Raw genomic sequence first — 19,170 nt, 5'->3', positions numbered from 1 at the left:
TATCAACAGAACTTACATTTACAGAGCAAGATACCCTTTTGAATTATATACCCAGCACATAGAACCTTACAAAAGGACAATACAAGTGGACTCTCTGTGCCCTTATCGCAGTAAAAAGACTGATACTGATGAATTGGAGAAATAAAAATGTGGCTCCCTTCTACGCTTGGATTGAAGACATATACATACTTATACAACTTGCATATAAACGCAGACTTGCCATGGACAAATTCAAAGAATTCCATTCTTACAAATACTGTAATAGGTTAAGATTACAATAACAACTTTGTAAAATACAGTATACAGTTTGGGGTCCCCCCCTCCCCCCTTTATTTTCCCTTCTACACAGGTGCTGTTTCTTTTATTTACGTCTCATCATGTTTAGTGCACATATCACCATGTACTTTTTGAACTTCCAATAAAGATGTCTGGAAAAACAAAACATAAAATTGCTGATGGGCACTAGAGCTGAAGCCTGTCTGATTGGCTGCACGATCAGATGCCTGGCTGTGCTTTGAAGCCCCAACAGCCACCTGATGTCTTTATGATGTCGTGCGACTGACAGGTGAGCAGCCCAGGAGGCTAGTTCCTGACAAAAGTCTGGCCTGCAGAGCCAAAAAGGTTCCCACCCCTGCAGTAGAGCAACGACAATGTAAGAAGCACCTACAGATCCACTGCAACATTTTTTATTTTTGCTAATGCAACCTTATTCCCATTCTAAAGGCCAAGCTCCCTCCTTTCGTTAAACCTCCTTTCGTAAAAGTGTGCCATAATCTGGTTACTTTTCATCTGAAGGAAAAGCGGTTGTGCAGAGCGACAACTGCTTCTTGTCAAAACCAGCTTCTTGTCAAAAGTCTCTCTCTGCTTCCAGCTGCAATTTGCTTCCTCAAGGGGTGCTGTTTGCAGCAAACTGCGCAGGGGAGAAAGCATAATTCAGACTGGGGACCCCACACAGCAGCTTTTGCTAAAAGTGAAAAGTGGTCAGCTGAGGACAGGCAGAGAGCGAAGAGCAACTCTGCACCAAAGCAGTCGGGTGAGGTGGGAGAAAGCCTTCCTGCCCAACTCTTGTTGCTATGCTCTTAACTCTGTACCCTTTTAAAGACGTGAGTTTGCACACGGGAGACTGGTATTTCTAGAAGACACTTCTTAGCAATTGCCTCCCTCACGTTCCAAGTTGTTTCAGCCCTTGGTCTTTTATATCATTCTTTTTCTCCTTCCATGGCTATTTGCTTTTCTGTAACACTGGCTTTGTTCTTTGCTTAATACTTCATCCAGCCTTTAGCTAATGAGGCTTTTTGGTGCTGCCTGTTCATATGAATTTGCTCTCTGCTCAAAATTAACATCGCTTTAGGACGCAGTGTACCCCTTTGGAGGCCAGAGCTTATCTAATCACGGTTCTCTCCAGTACGTGCGTGTTGTTGGTTCTTTTGGATTATATTTTCTATTGATATTTTAGTTTTGTTATGGCTTCTGGCCAAACAAATAAAAAACTATGCACTTTCCTTAGGAGGTTGAAGAAGTCTCTAAAGTATTGTTGCGGGCGGGGGGGAAGAGAAAGAAAGTTTTATTTGGAATAAAGAAATAACTATTCATTTTGGTCTGCATAAAAGATGGTCTAGCAACAAGGGAAAGTACACAGTTTTAGGATTAAACATTCAGGAGGACTTCCTCATGGGCTGTGACAGTAGAACAGACTCACACAGAATATGGATGAACTGGATGAACACAGGAATAATAAAAGGAAGTTTCTTGTATCTCACCAATCTTACTGCATTGCCCCAGCCACTCTGGGTGGCTTCCAACATATTATACAGAAACACAACAACACAACAGAACATCACACATTAAAAGCATCCTGACACAGGGCTGCCTTCAGATGTCTACAAAAGACCATACAACAGGGCGGGCATCACTACTGAGAAGGCCATCTGCCTGGTTCCCTGTAACTCACTCTCACAGTGAGGGAACCACCAAACGACCATCGGAGCTGGACCTCGGTGTCCGGGCTGAATGATGGGGATGGAGATGCTCCTTCAGATATACAGGGCCAGAGCTGTTTAGGGCTTTAAAGCTCAGCACCAGCACTTTGAACTGTGCTTGGGAATGTACTGGGAGCTGGCTGAAGATCCTTTAGGGCCAGTTTTCTATGGTCCCAGGAAGCTGTTTTATACTCAGACTACAGGTCCATCTAGTTTATTGCTGACTAGCAGCTGCTCTCCAGGGTTTCAGAGAGGGTGTCTCCCCCAGTCCTATCTGGTGATGCTAGAGAATGCATCTGGGATGTTCTGCCATGGAGCTACAGCCCTTTTGCACCCATCAGGGATGCTGTAGTAGTGGATTTCTTGGATCGGCAGGGGGCTGGATTACAGGAGCATTGAGTCACCGTCCAAATCTACAGAACGAGCTAAGTGACAAGAGGTCCATGCTTGAGACTGAGAAAATGGCAAGTAAATGAAGCCAGTGACTATATTTCCCACTCGCCTATGAAGTGACTCTTAAGCGTGGCTCTGAACATATATAAGGGTGTGCACAAGACAGACTGGAAGTGGCAGCGCATGGGACTGATGTTTCTTTCTGAAGGGCCACCTGGAAATGTTTGTTCTACCCACATAGGGAGGTGAGCCCTGCATGGGACACCCACTCCTGGTGAAATGGTACAGTCTGGACAGTTATAAAGAAACATGAAGAAAGGGAAATGGGAGTTACTTGTTCTCATTTCCAATGTATTGCATAGTGCCTGAAACCACTCAAAGATAAGCCACAAGCCTTGCTCCACAGTCACTTTTGGAATGTTGCAATGGTGCTTTTCCTGCTGCCTCCTTGCAAGAACTGTGCTACATTATATTGCCTAACTGGTTTATAATGAGAGAGAGATAGAGAACGGTGGGTGGTACTCAACCAAATTCTTGCACTAGCACAAGGATTAGTGCTACTGCAATGGGATCCCTCTTCTCCTCTCCCTCTTGTGCATCACCATCCCTGAATCCAGAGGTCTGGAGAAAACCCCACAATAGATTTGGGCAGCAAGCAGTGGGAGGAGGCAGAGAATGCTCCATTGTGCAAGGATACAATGGTACCTCGCAAGACGAATGCCTCGCAAGACAGAAAACTCGCAAGATGAAAGGGTTTTTGGTTTTTTGAGTTGCTTCGCAAGACGATTTTCCCTATGGCTTGCTTTGCAAGACAGAAATGTCTTGCAAGTTTGTTTCCTTTTTCTTAAAACCGTTAATACAGTTGCGACTTGACTTCGAGGAGCAACTCATAGCACGCGGTGTGGTAGCCTTTTTTGAGGTTTTTGAAGACTTTGGTGATTTTTGAAGCTTTTCCAAAACTTTTCCGACACCGTGCTTCGCAAGATGAAAAAAATCGCAAGACGACAAAACTCGCGGAACGAATTAATTTTGTCTTGCGAGGCACCACTGTAAATCCTTTCACTGCGCAAATGCTTGCATTAGTGCTATGTTGAATACAACCCAACGACTCCATCCTCAAAGGATGTTCTGCTCCCTTCAGGAACTATAATTCTATAAGTGCCACATGTAATATGCCAACAGACTCAAATCCATGCATAGCAAGGATGTTCACAGGACAGCTTTGGGCACCTGAAAGACTTGTAAAAGGGGGGTGTGATGTTATGAGGACCTGGAAAAAAGGCAAGATACAATGGGCAAGAAGTAATATGTATAAACTTATAGACTATCAAGTACTCACCTTTTTACTCCTAAAATTTTGTAGTAATCTCTCTTCTGAGATTGCTTGAGTAGCCGCTGGGCTTTCTCTAAGCCTTCCAAAATCTGTTGGTCACTGTCACTGTGGTCCTTAGCAGTTTCATAGTCTTGAATAGCTACACATAATAAACAAGGACATGCATACACTTAATGATCTTGCAACGATTAATCTTCAGCAGAGAGGGCTCAATTTCACGTTTCAACTTATTCACTGGTTTTGTTTGGAAAATCAAGTCTCAGCTAAGTAAGCCAAAATAACACTCTTCCCTTTGCACAAGCAGCAAAAAAGCTAGATAAATCTGTTTTCCCTCCTCAGGTGGGCAGCTTTGCGGGCAGGCCCTGGGCCTCCCCTGTGAACCAGCCTGCTGCAGGCTGGATCATCATCTGGCCGCCGAATTGGCCAATCAGGGCAGGAATTTAGGGGGCGTTCCCTTGGGCACAATGCCAACTGACCAGTAGCGGTGCTTGGCACTGCGCTCAGGGCAAGGATAAATGCCCAGCCTACAGGGCCTTTCACCCTCTTTCTTTCTCACTCACGGCACTGGTTTTCCCACCCACCCTCCCTCAGATTTTTTGCAGAGGGTACAACCTTGCTATGGACAATGTCGGTTGCTGGATTTAGGGGCGGGGCAAGAATTTTCGCCATCTGGCAAACTGGCTCCGCCATGTGGATTTTCGCCTACCTCACAGCAATTGTCGCAACTGTGTAAGGCGTACAGGCATTGGGTAAGCCTAGTCTTGGTTGGAGGGGAGGTTGTAGCCTCTGCCTGCCCTTCCACGGGTAAGGGTATCCCGTTAAAAGGATCCGGGAGGAGTGGATCCTGTCCGATGCTCTGACGGGGCCTAGGGCCATACCACTTCTCCAATGGGAACCACTAGGGGGACGCCCCAATTTGATGTATGTCATAGGACATCCCCACCCCCCACCAGCTTCACTCCTGGATGGGCAGGAGTGACATACGCAGTTGCTTATCTCAATGCCTATGGCCAAACATTCACATCTGTAACCAATAAAGTTGTGGCCTTATTTGATCCCAAAACCAACATGCCGTGTGCTGTCTAGTTATTTGCACCTTAGGGAAAGGAGCGGTCATGGCTCCTCATTATATTTGTGCTAGGATACCAGCTTTAAACCACAGCTTATTTTTGTTGTTTGGAAGCCATTAACCATCGTTTCTCAGTTTGGATGCAATGAGTAGCTGTGGATAATTGCAGGTTCCTAGCGGGTGGTGCTGTGGGTTAAACCACAGAGCCTAGGACTTGCTGATCAGAAGGTTGGCGGTTCGAATCCCCGCAACAGGGTGAGCTCCCGTTGCTCGGTCCCTGCTCCTGCCAACCTAGCAGTTCGAAAGCACGTCAAAGTGCAAGTAGATAAATAGGTACCGCTCTGGTCGGAAGGTAAACGCCGTTTCCGTGCGCCGTTTCCGAAGCGGCTTAGTCATGCTGGCTACATGACCCGGAAGCTGTACACTGGCTCCCTCGGCCAATAAACCTCATGCCTATTTCAGATCATTACACTGAGATTTGATCATCTGGTTGGTATTCTATAAAAGCTGAAAATGCAGTATTAGCAATGCCAATTGCACAGAAATATGATCTTTTCCTCACTTAGCTCTCTGCTCCACCTGCTCTGCATTAATTACTTTGTCCTTCTCTTCCAATATCTCCCATTCATTCTCTTATAAAAAAACCCAGTCCTTCCTACCAATGGTTCTTCATAAATCCAAGCGATGGAACAAGATGAGGAAGTTAAAACCATACTGAGTACAGGTATTAGAAACCAGCACCACTTTGAGTCAATCACTGGAGCAATCCACACACAAAACCATTGAGCGGACAATACAGAAGGTGTGTTTTTGTAAAAATATGAATGTCATTCACTACTAAATGGAATGCTTCAGCTTTCGTCTTAGTGTCCTTCACAGTTTTGCATTTCCTAAATAATGAGCCTTTTCCTTTTCGATTTCTCCATCTTTAATCTCGGAAAGTCTCATTGTGGATCTCAAGACTTCTAGTTTTTCTAAGTAAGACAAAGCATTTGCATCAGATTATCTTCCAGCAGCTGTTCTCTCTCAGTAGGCATTACATTTATCTTTCTGCTGTTTCTGGGCAAGCCGGCAGGAGACGGTGACCAATTTATATCACTTAAGACACTCAGTGGCTGCACGCAATTCCCTTTCGAAGAAGAACAAAAGGGGGAAAAGTAGTTCTGATGCCCCAGCGATTTAAAACATCCATCCACCAACAAAGCGCAAATCTGATTACTCTTTTTCATTCTGACTAAGCCAGCCTACTGCGATTTGCCACTAGAGTTCTCTGCCTGCCACTGTCATTTCTTAACACTTTGGCCGTTCACTTAGAAAAACAGCAGGAAACTGCTATTCAGGCCCATCGTAAACACTCTACGGCTACGTCAGAGTTGGAAAGTGAAGCTCCTGAGATTTCCTCCCCCATCTTGCAGCTTCATTGCTCTGGTAATGTTAAATGCCAGACAACCTCATCCATCCCTTTAAAGCACGTATTATAAAATCTCACAATGAATGAAAGAATGCCTGCTGAAAGTTTGCCTTTTTCGTTCATTGCCACAGGCAACTACAACACACCATGGCTAATGGAGTGAAGATACTTGAATGCAGGTTACATACTGGCAAAGGGAAAGCCAGTGTCATGTAACAGATAAAAGTGATGGACTGGGTTCAAATCTTCGTTCTGTAATGAAATCCATCAAGTTATCTTGGGACAGTTGCTATCTTTTACCCTGAATCCACCTCAGAGAAACATTGTCAGGATACAAAGGGGGAAAGCATGAAGTGCCGCCAAACCCACTTAAGCAAAATAAAGTGACTGATTTAGGGTTCATATCATCATCATCATCATCATCATCATCATAAACTTTATTGCACTAGCCAAAGGCCATGGCATCAGTCACAAAGGGAACAAAAAGAAAAGCAACCATAACCATAAAAACATTAGGCACTGCAAATACAATAAACCACGGTCACATTTCCTAGAACTTATAGAATATCAGGGGGTTCTCCGGTAGAATGTGCCAGCTTAAATGTCCAAATCACCTTTGCAACTGACCGCTCCTCTGCTAGAACCTCCAAACAAACTCAAGGGTTTATATCGTACCAGTCGGGCAGAGCATGGCTCTCTTAGTAGTTGCGTGTAAGGAAAGATACAACCCAGGGTTAGAATAAGAAACCTTACAGCCCCTGCCATGATCTTGATGATAAAATCCTCAAGTCTCCATTGGTGAAGCTTACTTGATGAAGACATAATGCTCCCGTCTACAATGTGTAGGTTTAGCACTTTGCCAATGTTCTCAAGTATTCCTAAACAGATAAGACGGCAAGGGCACCCAAACATACTTTAAAACAGAGCTTCCTAGAGTTTTATTTTCTACTGCAAAAGCTAGCTTCCCCTTCCCCCTCAATGCTGTGCTGGACATAAATACCAATCAGCAACTAGAAAAACGGTGGTGTTGACTGCCTTACCTGCCTCTCAGCCCCTGCCTCAAATGGGCTGCCTTTTTCTTTTTTTTAACAATTAATATATATACATAGACACCGTGTGTGCTTTTTTTAAGCAGGAAAAACTAGTTGCAAAGCCACTCTGGGGGCAGAAAGGGGGAGGCAGGCTTGGCAACAAGGCTTGCTACCTTGCAGACTTTATCAGACAAAGGTAACTTCATGAACAGCAGCAGCAGCAGTGCAAACCCCAGAGAATCCACACCGTTCAGAGTTGGCTTCTGCTGCAAAGTTTAGAGAGGAATAGTTACGCCTGCAAATAATGCACTGAGCACACTACCACAGTGACTTGACTATTCAAAATTAAGAATGTGAACAAATGCACATCAGTCATTCTTAATCCGTTTTCCATTGGGACTGATTTTGCATGGTGGCAAAAGGGAACAGCTAGACTGCCCCATGCTGCCGATTTCTGTCTAAAACCATCCGCTGTCCTTGAATTTTTACCTTCCTCATATTGCTCTTCCAGCAAATAAGCTTCGGCCCTGTCTTTGAGAGCATTTACGTTATCTGGTTCCAGCTGCAAAACTTCTGTGCAGAGCTTGATGGCGTCGGCTGACTGCTGGTTCTGAAAAGGGAAGAGGGACCAAACCGGGTCAGCGCTTGCATTCATTTCCGACAACAGCAACAAAAAAGATGAAGCTAAACATTTACCTTCGAGAAGCAGTGGCAGATTCTCTCTTTGGCTCGAGTGGTGTAAACGGGAACTTCGGACTCGGTTTTCATCACAGTCTCATATTTACCAATGGCATCTTGGTACCTATTTACGGCAAACGGTGGTTAGTTTAAACTGGGGGCTGGGTGCTTTCAGCCATGGTGGAGTAAAGGGCAGGAAGGAGTGCCCAGGCTCATTTGCGTAGCACTAAACTGGCACAGCACTGCAAGCGAACCAGGCCTTGCCTCCCCTGAGGTTTGGCATTCATTTACCTTTGCTACGAGTGGGTTACAGAGCACCGTGGCATTTGGAGCACACTCTGTGCACAGCACATTTCCTGTCTTCCAAAGCTTTGGTTTGATCTTGTTTCCCCCAAGAGCTAACAATCTGACGAAGATTTATTTATGGGCAGCTGCAGCATTTTAATTGCAAATATGCTGTGATCTCCACATTTAAACGCTGAGACATTAAAATGCCGTTTTAAATAAGAGATGGCATTTAGCGCTAAAACTAACAGCCCTGACACTTTAATTTACTGGGGAGATGAATAACTACGTAAAGCTTTCCACAGAGGCCATGTGGTAAACCTCTCTAATTACTCACAAAGCCAATCGATTCCCCATTTTTTTGTATTTATCAGCAACTGGAGTGATAATGAAGCTTTTGCTTTTTCCCCCTTTGTCATTTCTGCAGCACTGCGAGTTGCTGGCTTACCCACTTCTTGGCACCAGAAGCCGTGTGTGTGTGTTTATGTGGCCACAGTGGCGTAGCGTGGGTTGTCAGCACCCGGGGCAAGGCAAGTAATTTGCGCCCCCTAACCCGTGGATTTTAGCACTCAGTCTCTTCCGCCCCCCCCCCCGATGTTGCGCCCGGTGCGGCCAGCCCCCCCTGCACCCCCCACGCTACGCCACTGGTGGCCACAGAAAACCCACCACACATTCTCCAATCAATATCTCTGAAATGTTTAGTGCTGGACCTCTTATGAGCCCCCTGAAAGGCTGCATAATGACCATCAAACATGCAGAGAGCAATGCTTCAGCCATTGTTCAGGGCTGCAGTGGGGATCCCAGCAATGAGCCTAATCACAACCGGATCAGTATGACGGAGGAGCCAACAACTAGAACAGAAACAAAGACCCCTCTGAAATTCAGACAAAGATAACATGGTAGAAAAGGTAGAAACTGGAGCAACAAACCAATGGAAGATGGGCCTGGTGAATGTTTTGGGGACACCAGACGCTGTAGTCTTGCTGAACATACCACGAAGCAGAGCAAGGCAGGCACCTCGGGCAGCAAATTTGGGGTGCCATTAAAGGGTAGCGCTTAATTATTTAATGTATCCTCACTGCATTTTTTTCTGCCAGGGAAGGGAAAAGGGGCTTGAGAGATTTTCCACCTCAGGTGCCAATCTAGGCGAGGTTAGTAATCTGGATGGGAGACTGTTGCGAGTCTAACATACATATAATAAAATGGAAAAAAAGAAACCAGAAATTAGAAGGCAGCACAGAAAAAAATCCCCAATAAATACAGCTCATGCCGTTCGCATTTGTTGCCTAACAAAAGTCAATGGCATGGATGCATTTCATTTGGGATTTGGCCTAGTAAGGTTTCCACCCAGCTAGAAAAGCAAAATCTCCTAGTACCGACCAACTATGATAAGACTCACAGGCCTGAGTTTCTGTCTGAAAGAGTTCCCCAGAGCAAACCCATTGCTTTATCAGCTGGCTACGTGTGGTCCAAGAAGTGGCGTCCGGCCTCACAGAGCACCTAACAATTAGTACCTTACCTGCCTTCTTGGATGAGTTCTTCTGCCGACAAAATCTGCTTATTGAGTTTCTTTACTTTCTTGTAGTGAGAAAAGCACTCCTTATGGTCTTGGTCAAGTTTCAGGCATTCACGCACTTCACTTTTTATAGGGGGGGAAAGAGAAAGGAGGCGGCGAGTCAGTTTCATTCTGCGGGCAGCATGCTAGATTTTAAAGACCTGGATTCAAATCTTGCTCCTAAACTCATTTTGTGTGTGTCCCTTCACAGGTTACACTCTCTCAGATTCATTTCCTCTCCTGAAAAATTTGGATATTAAGGGTTTTCTCAAAGGCCTGTGGTATATATGTAAAAAGAGGGGTGGGACACAATCCGTTTCCTCTCACTGGGGATACTAGAGGGTTCTTTTCAAGCTAAAAGCTACTCTGGAGTTTACTAATCTAGTCAGTCAGGCAACCCTGGAATTTACATTCTGGAAAGAACTCATTATAATCATTTTCTCTCTCTGCTTTATTTGCACTGGATTGCCATCGCACTGTTTTCTGAGGTTCTAAAAGTGAGCAGGGATACGAGAGACCGTTTCTGAGGTTCCAAAAAGCCCTTGTGGGTAAGGTGTTTAATTTAGCTTTCTGGCGTGGGACGTGATGCCTCAGAGAGATCTCCAAAGAGAGTGATATTTTGGTTTTAGAAGGCAACTTGCCTAAAAGCAGAGGCTCAGGCACCAGCTGAGGACTAGGAATTGCAGGTGGGCATCATAAGGAACAGGTGGGGTTCTGAACCCTGTGCTTTCCTCCAAATTAAATGTGGTGGAGTGAGGAAGCACTTTTGGAAGAAAATTGGCAGAGGAGCGGACAAAGGTGCTTCACTCTTCCTCCTCCAACCTTCTCCTTTGAGATGTGAAGGCCAAAGGGGAAAAGCTGCGAGAAAACTCTTCCTGCCACACCCCACCCAATTTTTTCCAGGCCCCACTTAAGCATTTTGAACCCTTCTTTCTCTACCACCCCAATCCCAAAACCCAAAATAAGATCCAAGGGAGGGTGTTGCTGGGGGATTTTCAATGAGGAAGCCATAGGCTTGGGAGGAATAAATGTTTCTCTGAGCTATTTCTCCCCAACATATGTCTCCCAAGCTCCTACGATACCTTGGCAAGCAGAGATTTTGTTTCTGCCAAGGCAAAGCATCTTTCAGATAGAGCTGGGTTAACCAGAGTTCCACCTTTACAAGCAGCAAATTTCAAAATAGCTTTTGCTGATTTAAAGGCTTGCAATTTAATATTGGATAGCTGTGTATTCCAAGATGCCGTTTCTGAAAAAAATCAATGCCAGATATTTAAATGTATTAATTTGGTTTATGATGTGTTCATCCAGGTGCCAAACATGCTTTTTAGGGCGCTTCCCAAATACAATGACCTGCGTCTTATCGTAGTTTATAGATAAAGCATTCCTCGCGCAATATGAACTTAATTTTGCAAGCAGCCGTCTCAGGCCCACCTGGGTTCTAGATAGAAGTACAGTGGTACCTCGCAAGACGAATGCCTCGCAAGACGGAAAACTCGCAAGACGAAAGGGTTTTTTGTTTTTTGAGTCGTTCCGCAAGACGATTTTCCCTATGGGCTTGCTTCGCAAGACAGAAACGTCTTGCAAGTTTGTTTCCTTTTTCTTAACACCGTTAATACAGTTGCGACTTGACTTCGAGGAGCAACTCATAGCACGCGGTGTGGTAGCCTTTTTTGAGGTTTTTGAAGACTTTGGTGATTTTTGAAGCTTTTCCAAAACTTTTCCGACACCGTGCTTCGCAAGAAGAAAAAAAAATTGCAAGACGAAAAAACTCGCGGAACGAATTAATTTCGTCTTGCGAGGCACCACTGTACTAGGTCATCAGCATACATTAAGACTGAGAGTTTTTGGTCGAGAATTGTGACAGGGGCAACCTGTAGGCCCTCCAGTTCTTTAACCACGTCATTAATATAAAAATTAATCAGGAAAGGCACCAAAATGCATCCCTGTTTGACTCCAGTAATGGTCTTAATTCTAGTGGTGAGATGGCTAGCCAGATCCACCTTTACTTGTATCGATGTGTCAGTATATAGTGTTTTGATGAGAAATAATAGATGGACGTCTATATTTGTCTTTTCCAATTTTTGCCACAATGCGTGTCTTGGGACCGTGTCGAAAGCTGACTTTAGATCGATAAAAGCGACATATAATTTTTGCTTCAAATTATGGATGTATTTACATAGCAGAAAGTTCATCACAAAGCACTGGTCCAATGTGGATTTCCCTCTTTGGAAACCTGCCTGGACTTCAGATATCAACTTAATTGTATCTGCCCATTCTTCCAGTCTCCCAAGAAGAAGCCTGGCATATAGTTTAGAGGCTACATCTAACAAACTAATGGGTCTATAATTGGCAGGGTTTTTCTTATCACCCTTTTTATATATTGGGGCAATTATACTCAGCTTCCACCCTTCCTGTATGCGACCTGAGCTGTTAATGTATGAAAACAGTTTTGCAAAAATGGGTGACCAGAAATCAGGTCTTATCTTATAAATCTCCATTGGGATCATGTCTTCTCCTGGAGCTTTATTGGCTAGTTGTCTTACGATTAGCCTCTTAATCTGATTGGCAGTTCTGATAACTGAGTATAGTAAACTTGTGAGGGTAAGTCAGGACCGGGGCCATATATTCAAAGCATATTTCCAACCTGTGCAGGTTTTGGGGGGGGACACACACACCCAACTACTTCTGAGGAGCCTTTTTTTATTTTTGCCCTTACAGGTAATAATAGTAACCTTACCTCAAAGACATTTCGTGGTCTCCCAGCTGATAGTATATAGTGCTGATCTTATGAAATGCTTCGGTGTTATCGCTCTTCAATTTGGCAGCAGCTTTTAAATCACTAAGGGCCTTCCCGGGCTCTCCCTCCTTGATGTAACATTCAGCTCGAAGCTCCCGCATCTCTGCAGCCCAAACACAAACCTTGAGAAACCAAAAATGAAAGCGAGACTTTGGTCCAAAACGTTTCTTGTTGCATTTTTTTTTTTTACAAAAAGGACAATAAATGTATTTTGATGCCGCCTCTATGGTGAGGCAAAGATCCATTTCTACACACATGATGAGATTATTGGTTTGCCTTTGTGTTTTTATTATGCATTTTGAGTTTTTTATATTGTGAGCTGCCCTGAGATCTGCAGGTATAGTTAAAGGTAAAGGGACCCCTGGCTATTAGGTCCAGTCGCGGACGACTCTGGGGTTGCGGCGCTCATCTCACTTTATTGGCCGAGGGAGCCGGCGTACAGCTTCCGGGTCATGTGGACAGCATGACTAAGCCGCTTCTGGCGAACCAGAGCAGCGCACGGAAACGCAGTTTACCTTCCCGCCGGAGCAGTACCTATTGATCTACTTGCACTTTGACGTGCTTTCGAACTGCTAGGTTGGCAGGAGCAGGGACTGAGCAATGGGAGCTCACCCCATCGCGGGGATCCGAACCGCTGACCTTCTGATCGGCAAGCCCTAGTCTCTGTGGTTTAACCCACAGCGCCACCCGCGTCCCCTATAGGGTTCAGTTAATTAATAATGAACAACAACAACAACAGTAGACAGCACACAGAGCAATACCTATTAAAAACAATGTTTTTAGGTAAAGGGACCCTGACCATTAAGTCCAGTTGCGGACGACTCTGGGGTTGCAGCGCTCATCTTGCTATATTGGCCGAGGGAGCCGGCGTACAGCTTCCGGGTCATGCGGCCAGCATGACTAAGCCGCTTCTGGCGAACCAGAGCAGTCCTACGTACAACGCATTGCAGTAATCTAACCTTGAGGTTACCTCAAGGTTTATTTTCTGTTGTAGAAGCGGATGTGAACATTTCAGGAGAGAACCCACTTTCAGAAGATAAGAAAACGCTGCTGGATCAGGCCAGTGGTCCATCTAGTCTAGCATCCAAGATATCTATGGGAAGCCTTAAAATAGGATCTGAGCGCAACAACATCTTCCCCATTAAAGATTCCCAGCAGCTGGCATTATTATTTATATATAAAACAACAACAACAACAACTTATTATTTATACCCCGCCCATCTGGCTGGGTTTCCCCAGCCACTCTGGGCGGCTTCCAACTGAATATTAAAAACAGTACAGCATCAAACATTAAAAACTTCCACAGGGCAGGCACCACTACCGAGAAGGCCCTCTGCCTGGTTCCCTGTAACCTTACTTCTCGCAATGAGGGAACCGCCAGAAGGCCCTCGGCGCTGGATCTCAGTGTCCGGGCTGAACAATGGGGGTGGAGACGCTCCTTCATATATATAAAAGTTTTGGTTGAACTGATTGACATCCTATGCCTTTTTAAAATGTGGCTCTTTTTGGGGGGGTGTTATTGGGTTGTTGTTTTTATTTTGATTATATATATTGTGGTTTTTATGTTGATCTTTTCTGTGAACTGCCCTGAGACCTATGGGTATAGGACAGTATATAAATTCTAATAAATAAACAAATAATAAACAATCAGCCTAATTTATTTGTTGAGGCAGTAATCAGTGGTGAAATTTCAGCCATTCAGGCACTGGGAGCCAGATGCTCACTATGACCTCAAGCTGAACTGATCTGAAGACTTTTGAGTTATATCAAGGTAGAGTTTGTTAAGAGGAGTTGCTCATCTGCCACCTGCAGAGCCCACAATTATTCCTTGGCAGCCGTTTCCCCTCTGAGACTTACGTTCAGAATTTCATCCAAGAGACCGATCACGGTGTAATAATCCCCCATGAGGTATGCTGACTGCGCTTCCGAATGTAGGCGCTGCATCTCATCAGACTTCATCAGCTGGGTGCGGGCTTCTGTGTCTTCCTTATCGCTAGGATTAGACTGAAGCTGCAAAAATTAACACAGAAAGACGAAGAACAGTTACACCTGAAACGGAGGCAGAGCCGTCTTTCCCATAGGGCTTAGTGGCGCATTGCGCCAGGGCGCCGGCCTCTCAGGAGCGCCCCAGAGAGTGGGGGAGCTGCACGGCTTTGCCGGCGTCCTCCCCTTTCCCTGCACGCCCGCCAGCTGTTCCCTGTCAACCATATGGCTGTAGGGCTTGCAGCTTGCCTCCCAAGCCTCCGCGGGAGGAGAGCGATCCCTGCAGCGGCATGGGGGAGAGTTGTGCACACACCCCCCATGGCTGGCAGTGCACAGCTTCGTGCCCCCTACTATCTGTGGTAATTTGAGGGCGCTGAACGGATATTTGCACGCTGGCGCCGCATCTGCTAAAGATGGCGCTGAAAGGAGGAATTCTACAACCCATCATCTGCCGTGCACAAAGCAAAATGATGCCACTGAATTCCTTTGGGGAAATTCTTGGAGCTTGTTAGTCATGACTAACTTAAAACCTACTGTTTTCAATGGGTCTTTAGTAAACATGACTAAGTCTGGATATTACCCCATAAACAAAAAGATGAAGAACCTGCAGATGTAGTTGAACTCCAAATTCTAACATCGCTAGCCTTTATTTTTGGAGGTCAATAATCTCTAGAGGCCATCAGTAGGATTTAGATTTTATTGTTTTTTGGAATATGGGGCCAGGAGTTGCTTTGAACGTATAACAACACCCCAATATTTAATGTCCTTGATCCCAAGATTTTACTCACCATCTGAACCAAATTGGTTCGGCCAAAACAACTGATGTGCAAAGTTCAACAAAAGCTTTGCTTAGAAAATACACACTGGCTCACACAATTACAGAAAGAATGTGAAATAAAAGGACACAAGCGCGCAGGGGAAATACAGAATAAAAGGGCTCCTTTCCCCTCCAAAGACATGGAAATTTGCTAGTAATAGAGACAATGTGTCAGCCTGAATCCCAGCAGCTAATCCAACCAAATAACCCAAGGTAGCAAAGCACACATCCCTCCCACAGACTATTTCACTATAATGGCTAAATAAGCTGTTGGGAGAATACTGTAGTGTTAGAAATAAATTATGTGCATAAAACAAGGCAAAAGGCATGTTTTATACAGAAGGTCAGACTACTGAATTTGGGGTTGAGGGAGGGAGAGAGAATAACTCCAGGATATTAGAGGAGAAAATGTTGTTTATTTTAAAAGAAAATGTGTGTAACATATTGAAATTTCAATATGCATTGCCTCATGTTATGAATACAAATATAATTTCTAAACAAGCCAAATGTTCTTTATAGCCACCACCTATCGCTGAGGAGGTCTGACCTTTTGATGAAACATCACGACGCATTCCCTTTGGACAGCAGATTCCAGAGGGGAAACAATTTTCATTTCTCCAACCTCCTTCTCTGTGCATCATTTAACACAAGAAAGGAAAAGGCAGAAAGGAAAGACAGAGAGATTGAGAGAAAGAAAGGGATGGTGGGTGGGAGAAGTGCCATTCTACTCCAGGTGCAAAACAGCCCAGGGCTGTCCCTGTCACCCAGAGTTAGCTGATGAACGGAAGCAAGCAATCAAAAACCAATTAAAAGGGTTTTTTTAAGCCTTCAGCTCCTGTCATTGCTATTTTCTGACATGCAGTTCTTCAGTCATTTAGACTGTGAGCCCTCGCACACAAGGCAGGGCCTGTTTACTTTTGTCTCCGAACCATTCCTGGTGTATCTGACACTTGAACAAATAATAAAATGATGATTAAGTTCCCCCACGTTCGTAACGGGCACTCTTAAAAGGCGTCTTTAGCCTTTTGATTTATGAAAATATATTTATCATGATTACGGAAACACTTGAGCGCTAACAAGAAAGCAAACAAGGCCATACATCCTCCTTACTTCCCACGCTAGTGAAATCCGCGAGTCCAAGGGGAACAAAAAGAGAAAGGTACACACAAAAGGGGTATCGAGGCTAGGAAATAGGAGGAGACGAGGTCAGTCAAATGGTAACAGGCAAATGTGCCACGTTCCTGAGCTTCATTCCAACAACAGCTGTAATATCTTCACAGGAAACCTGGTGCCCTTCAGATGCTATTGGGCTCCAACTCCCATCCGCCCCAGTCCACATGCCAAATGGTTAGGGGTTTGGGGAGTTGTCTTTCAACAAGTTAAGGTGTGTATTAACCTGTAGATATTGCAGGGGGGAAACGCTGGCTGGTGCTGATGGAACTGGAATCCAACAACATCTGGAAAGACAGAAGTTTCCCATCTCTTGAATAGCAGTGTTTCTCAAACTTGGGTTGGACTACAATTCCCATCATCCCTAGCTAGCAGGACCAGCGGTCAGGGTTGATGGGTAAGGTAAAGGTAAAGGTACCCCTGCCCGTACGGGCCAGTCTTGCCAGACTCTGGGGTTGTGCGCCCATCTCACTCAAGAGGCCGGGGGCCAGCGCTGTCCGGAGACACTTCCGGGTCACGTGGCCAGCGTGACATAGCTGCTCTGGTGAGCCAGAGCTGCACACGGAAACGCCGTTTACCTTCCCGCCAGTAGGCGGTCCCTATTTATCTACTTGCACCCGGGGGTGCTTTCGAACTGCTAGGTTGGCAGGCGCTGGGACCGAGCAACGGGAGCGCACCCCGCCGCGGGGATTCGAACCGCCGACCTTTCGATCGGCAAGCCCTAGGCGCTGAGGCTTTTACCCACAGCGCCACCCGCGTCCTGGGTTGATGGGAGTCATAGTCAAAAAACAGCTGGGGACCCAAGTTGAGAAGCACTGCTTCAGAGGATAAATCACATGCCTAGCTTAGGGTTACCAGATGTCCCTGTTTCCCGGGGACAGTCCCTGGATTTGCAAATAAGTCCCCGGACAAATTCCATCCCCGGAATGTCCCCGGATTTCATCTAATATCCCTGGGAAATTAGTGCAGGGGCTCTAAGATACAGCTTCTGGGCTGCTCCACCTTCCCTGACCCCAGCAGCTAAGCTGTGAAGGGAGGCTTCATGCTGCCTCTCGGAGCAGCATCCTAACTCCTACTTGTGTGCAAGCAGGAGGGGGCAGGGATCTCTCAGTTAGGCAATGGTAAGCCTCCCTTCCCAAGCAAGGGATCCTTGCTCCCTCCTGCATGCAGGCAAGTAGGAATGGGATTGGGCCTGCTCCGATGGGAAGGGAGGCATCGCGCTGCCTGAGAGATCCCTGCCCCCTTCTGCTTGCATGCAAGTAGGAGTTGGGATGGGGCTGCTCCGAAAGGCAGTGAAGCCTCCCTTCCCAGCTGAGGGATCCCTGCCCCCTCCTGCTTGCACGCAAGTAGGAATGGGATTGGGTCTGCTCCGATGAGAAGGGAGGCATCACGCTGCCTGAGCCTTGCCGCCACTCTCGGCCCTCCTTCTCCGCCTTCCATGCCTGACCCACCGCACACCACTTCCCCACCACCACCACCACTGAAGAACCAACAACTCAGTGGCTGCCCAGGCTCATGGAGAAAGGAGATAGAAGCCTCGGAGGAAGGGGAAACGCGGCGGTTGAGGTCAAGGCGGCGGCCACCCCTCTGCCACCGCCATCGCTGCAGCATCAACATCCCGAACGTATAGTAATTAATTAATTAAAGTGTCCCCAGATTCATTAAAAAAAATGTGGTAACCTTAGCTAGCTGGTCGAAAAGCATGGGGAAGTGGGGTAACAAGAATCCAAAAAAACTCCCCCGGACATACTGGTGTATTATCAAGCCATTATATGGGACAAGAGAACTGGGGAACACCAGCTTTTCAGACCATACGCATTGAAGTTACAGTCCTATGCACATTTACCTGGAAGTAAGCCCCACCAAAAGGATTTACTTCCAATTAGACATTAGATTGTGCTACAAAAGATTTTGCTCCTACATCCCAGCACATCAGTGACATCCAGTTTGCATCATCCGCCACTTGTCTGCGTGGTCACTGTGCAATATAAATGGTCTAATATTTACATCGCTTATGGGTCTGTAGGCTTTTTAGTGGCCTCCTGTCTCTCTCAGGAAATTTACCCTTTTACAGAAAATGTCATACTAAGAAATCACCACCAGGATAGGGAATATCCATCAAAAGTTTGTCAACTTAAGCTTTCTAGCCATAAAAATAATGATGCCAGCAGAACTTGTGGCTATAAAAAATATACTGCAGTGACCTCCCTATAGCAAGCTAATGTAGGTAATAAAAAAAATCATTTAGTACAGCTTAATTAGCAGTTTAACAACAGTATAAAATAGATGAGATGGAAGTGGTCAAACTGCTTTTAAAAATTATTTGCATGTGCATCTCATTTCTGCTTTATGAATCTATTTGCTTTGTTAAGCCAAAAACACAGCGACATGTGTTGGGTTTAACAATTTGTCATACTGAGCTTCATCAGCTTGCATTTCTAGCCTGCATATTCCTAAGGTTGGTGTCATGTAATTGATCAGATTTTCATAGCTAACCAATCTTATAACCCACAGTGCAACATTTTTTTTTAAAAAAAATAAATCCATAAAACACCAGCAGGCACGTTAGAAGTCGTTTCATCAATTTCTGAAAGCAGATTTTTAAAAACCTCACACACACAAAGCAAATAATTCAAAAGAAACAACAACAACAAATTAAAAACTTAGGA

At 45.3% G+C, this 19,170-nt stretch overlaps 1 protein-coding gene across 2 annotated transcripts in view; it reads right to left on the bottom strand.

Moving 5' to 3' along the window:
- Positions 1-19,170, bottom strand: part of DNAJC3 (DnaJ heat shock protein family (Hsp40) member C3) — a 44,415-nt gene that overhangs the window by 4,154 nt on the left and 21,091 nt on the right. For both annotated transcript variants that reach the window (XM_028728309.2, XM_028728308.2), the window contains exons 5-10: positions 14,389-14,541; positions 12,472-12,653; positions 9,699-9,818; positions 7,913-8,018; positions 7,706-7,826; positions 3,712-3,844 (exon numbers count right to left, since the gene is read on the bottom strand). In XM_028728309.2, the coding sequence (XP_028584142.2) occupies positions 3,712-3,844; positions 7,706-7,826; positions 7,913-8,018; positions 9,699-9,818; positions 12,472-12,653; positions 14,389-14,541 (815 nt within the window). The remainder of the gene's footprint in view (positions 1-3,711; positions 3,845-7,705; positions 7,827-7,912; positions 8,019-9,698; positions 9,819-12,471; positions 12,654-14,388; positions 14,542-19,170) is intronic.

Source organism: Podarcis muralis, chromosome 4 (assembly GCF_964188315.1).
Source record: "Podarcis muralis chromosome 4, rPodMur119.hap1.1, whole genome shotgun sequence".
Taxonomy (NCBI): domain Eukaryota; kingdom Metazoa; phylum Chordata; class Lepidosauria; order Squamata; family Lacertidae; genus Podarcis; species Podarcis muralis.
The sequence above is the reverse complement of the archived record's forward strand: the minus strand, read 5'-3'. Positions and strand labels throughout refer to the sequence as shown.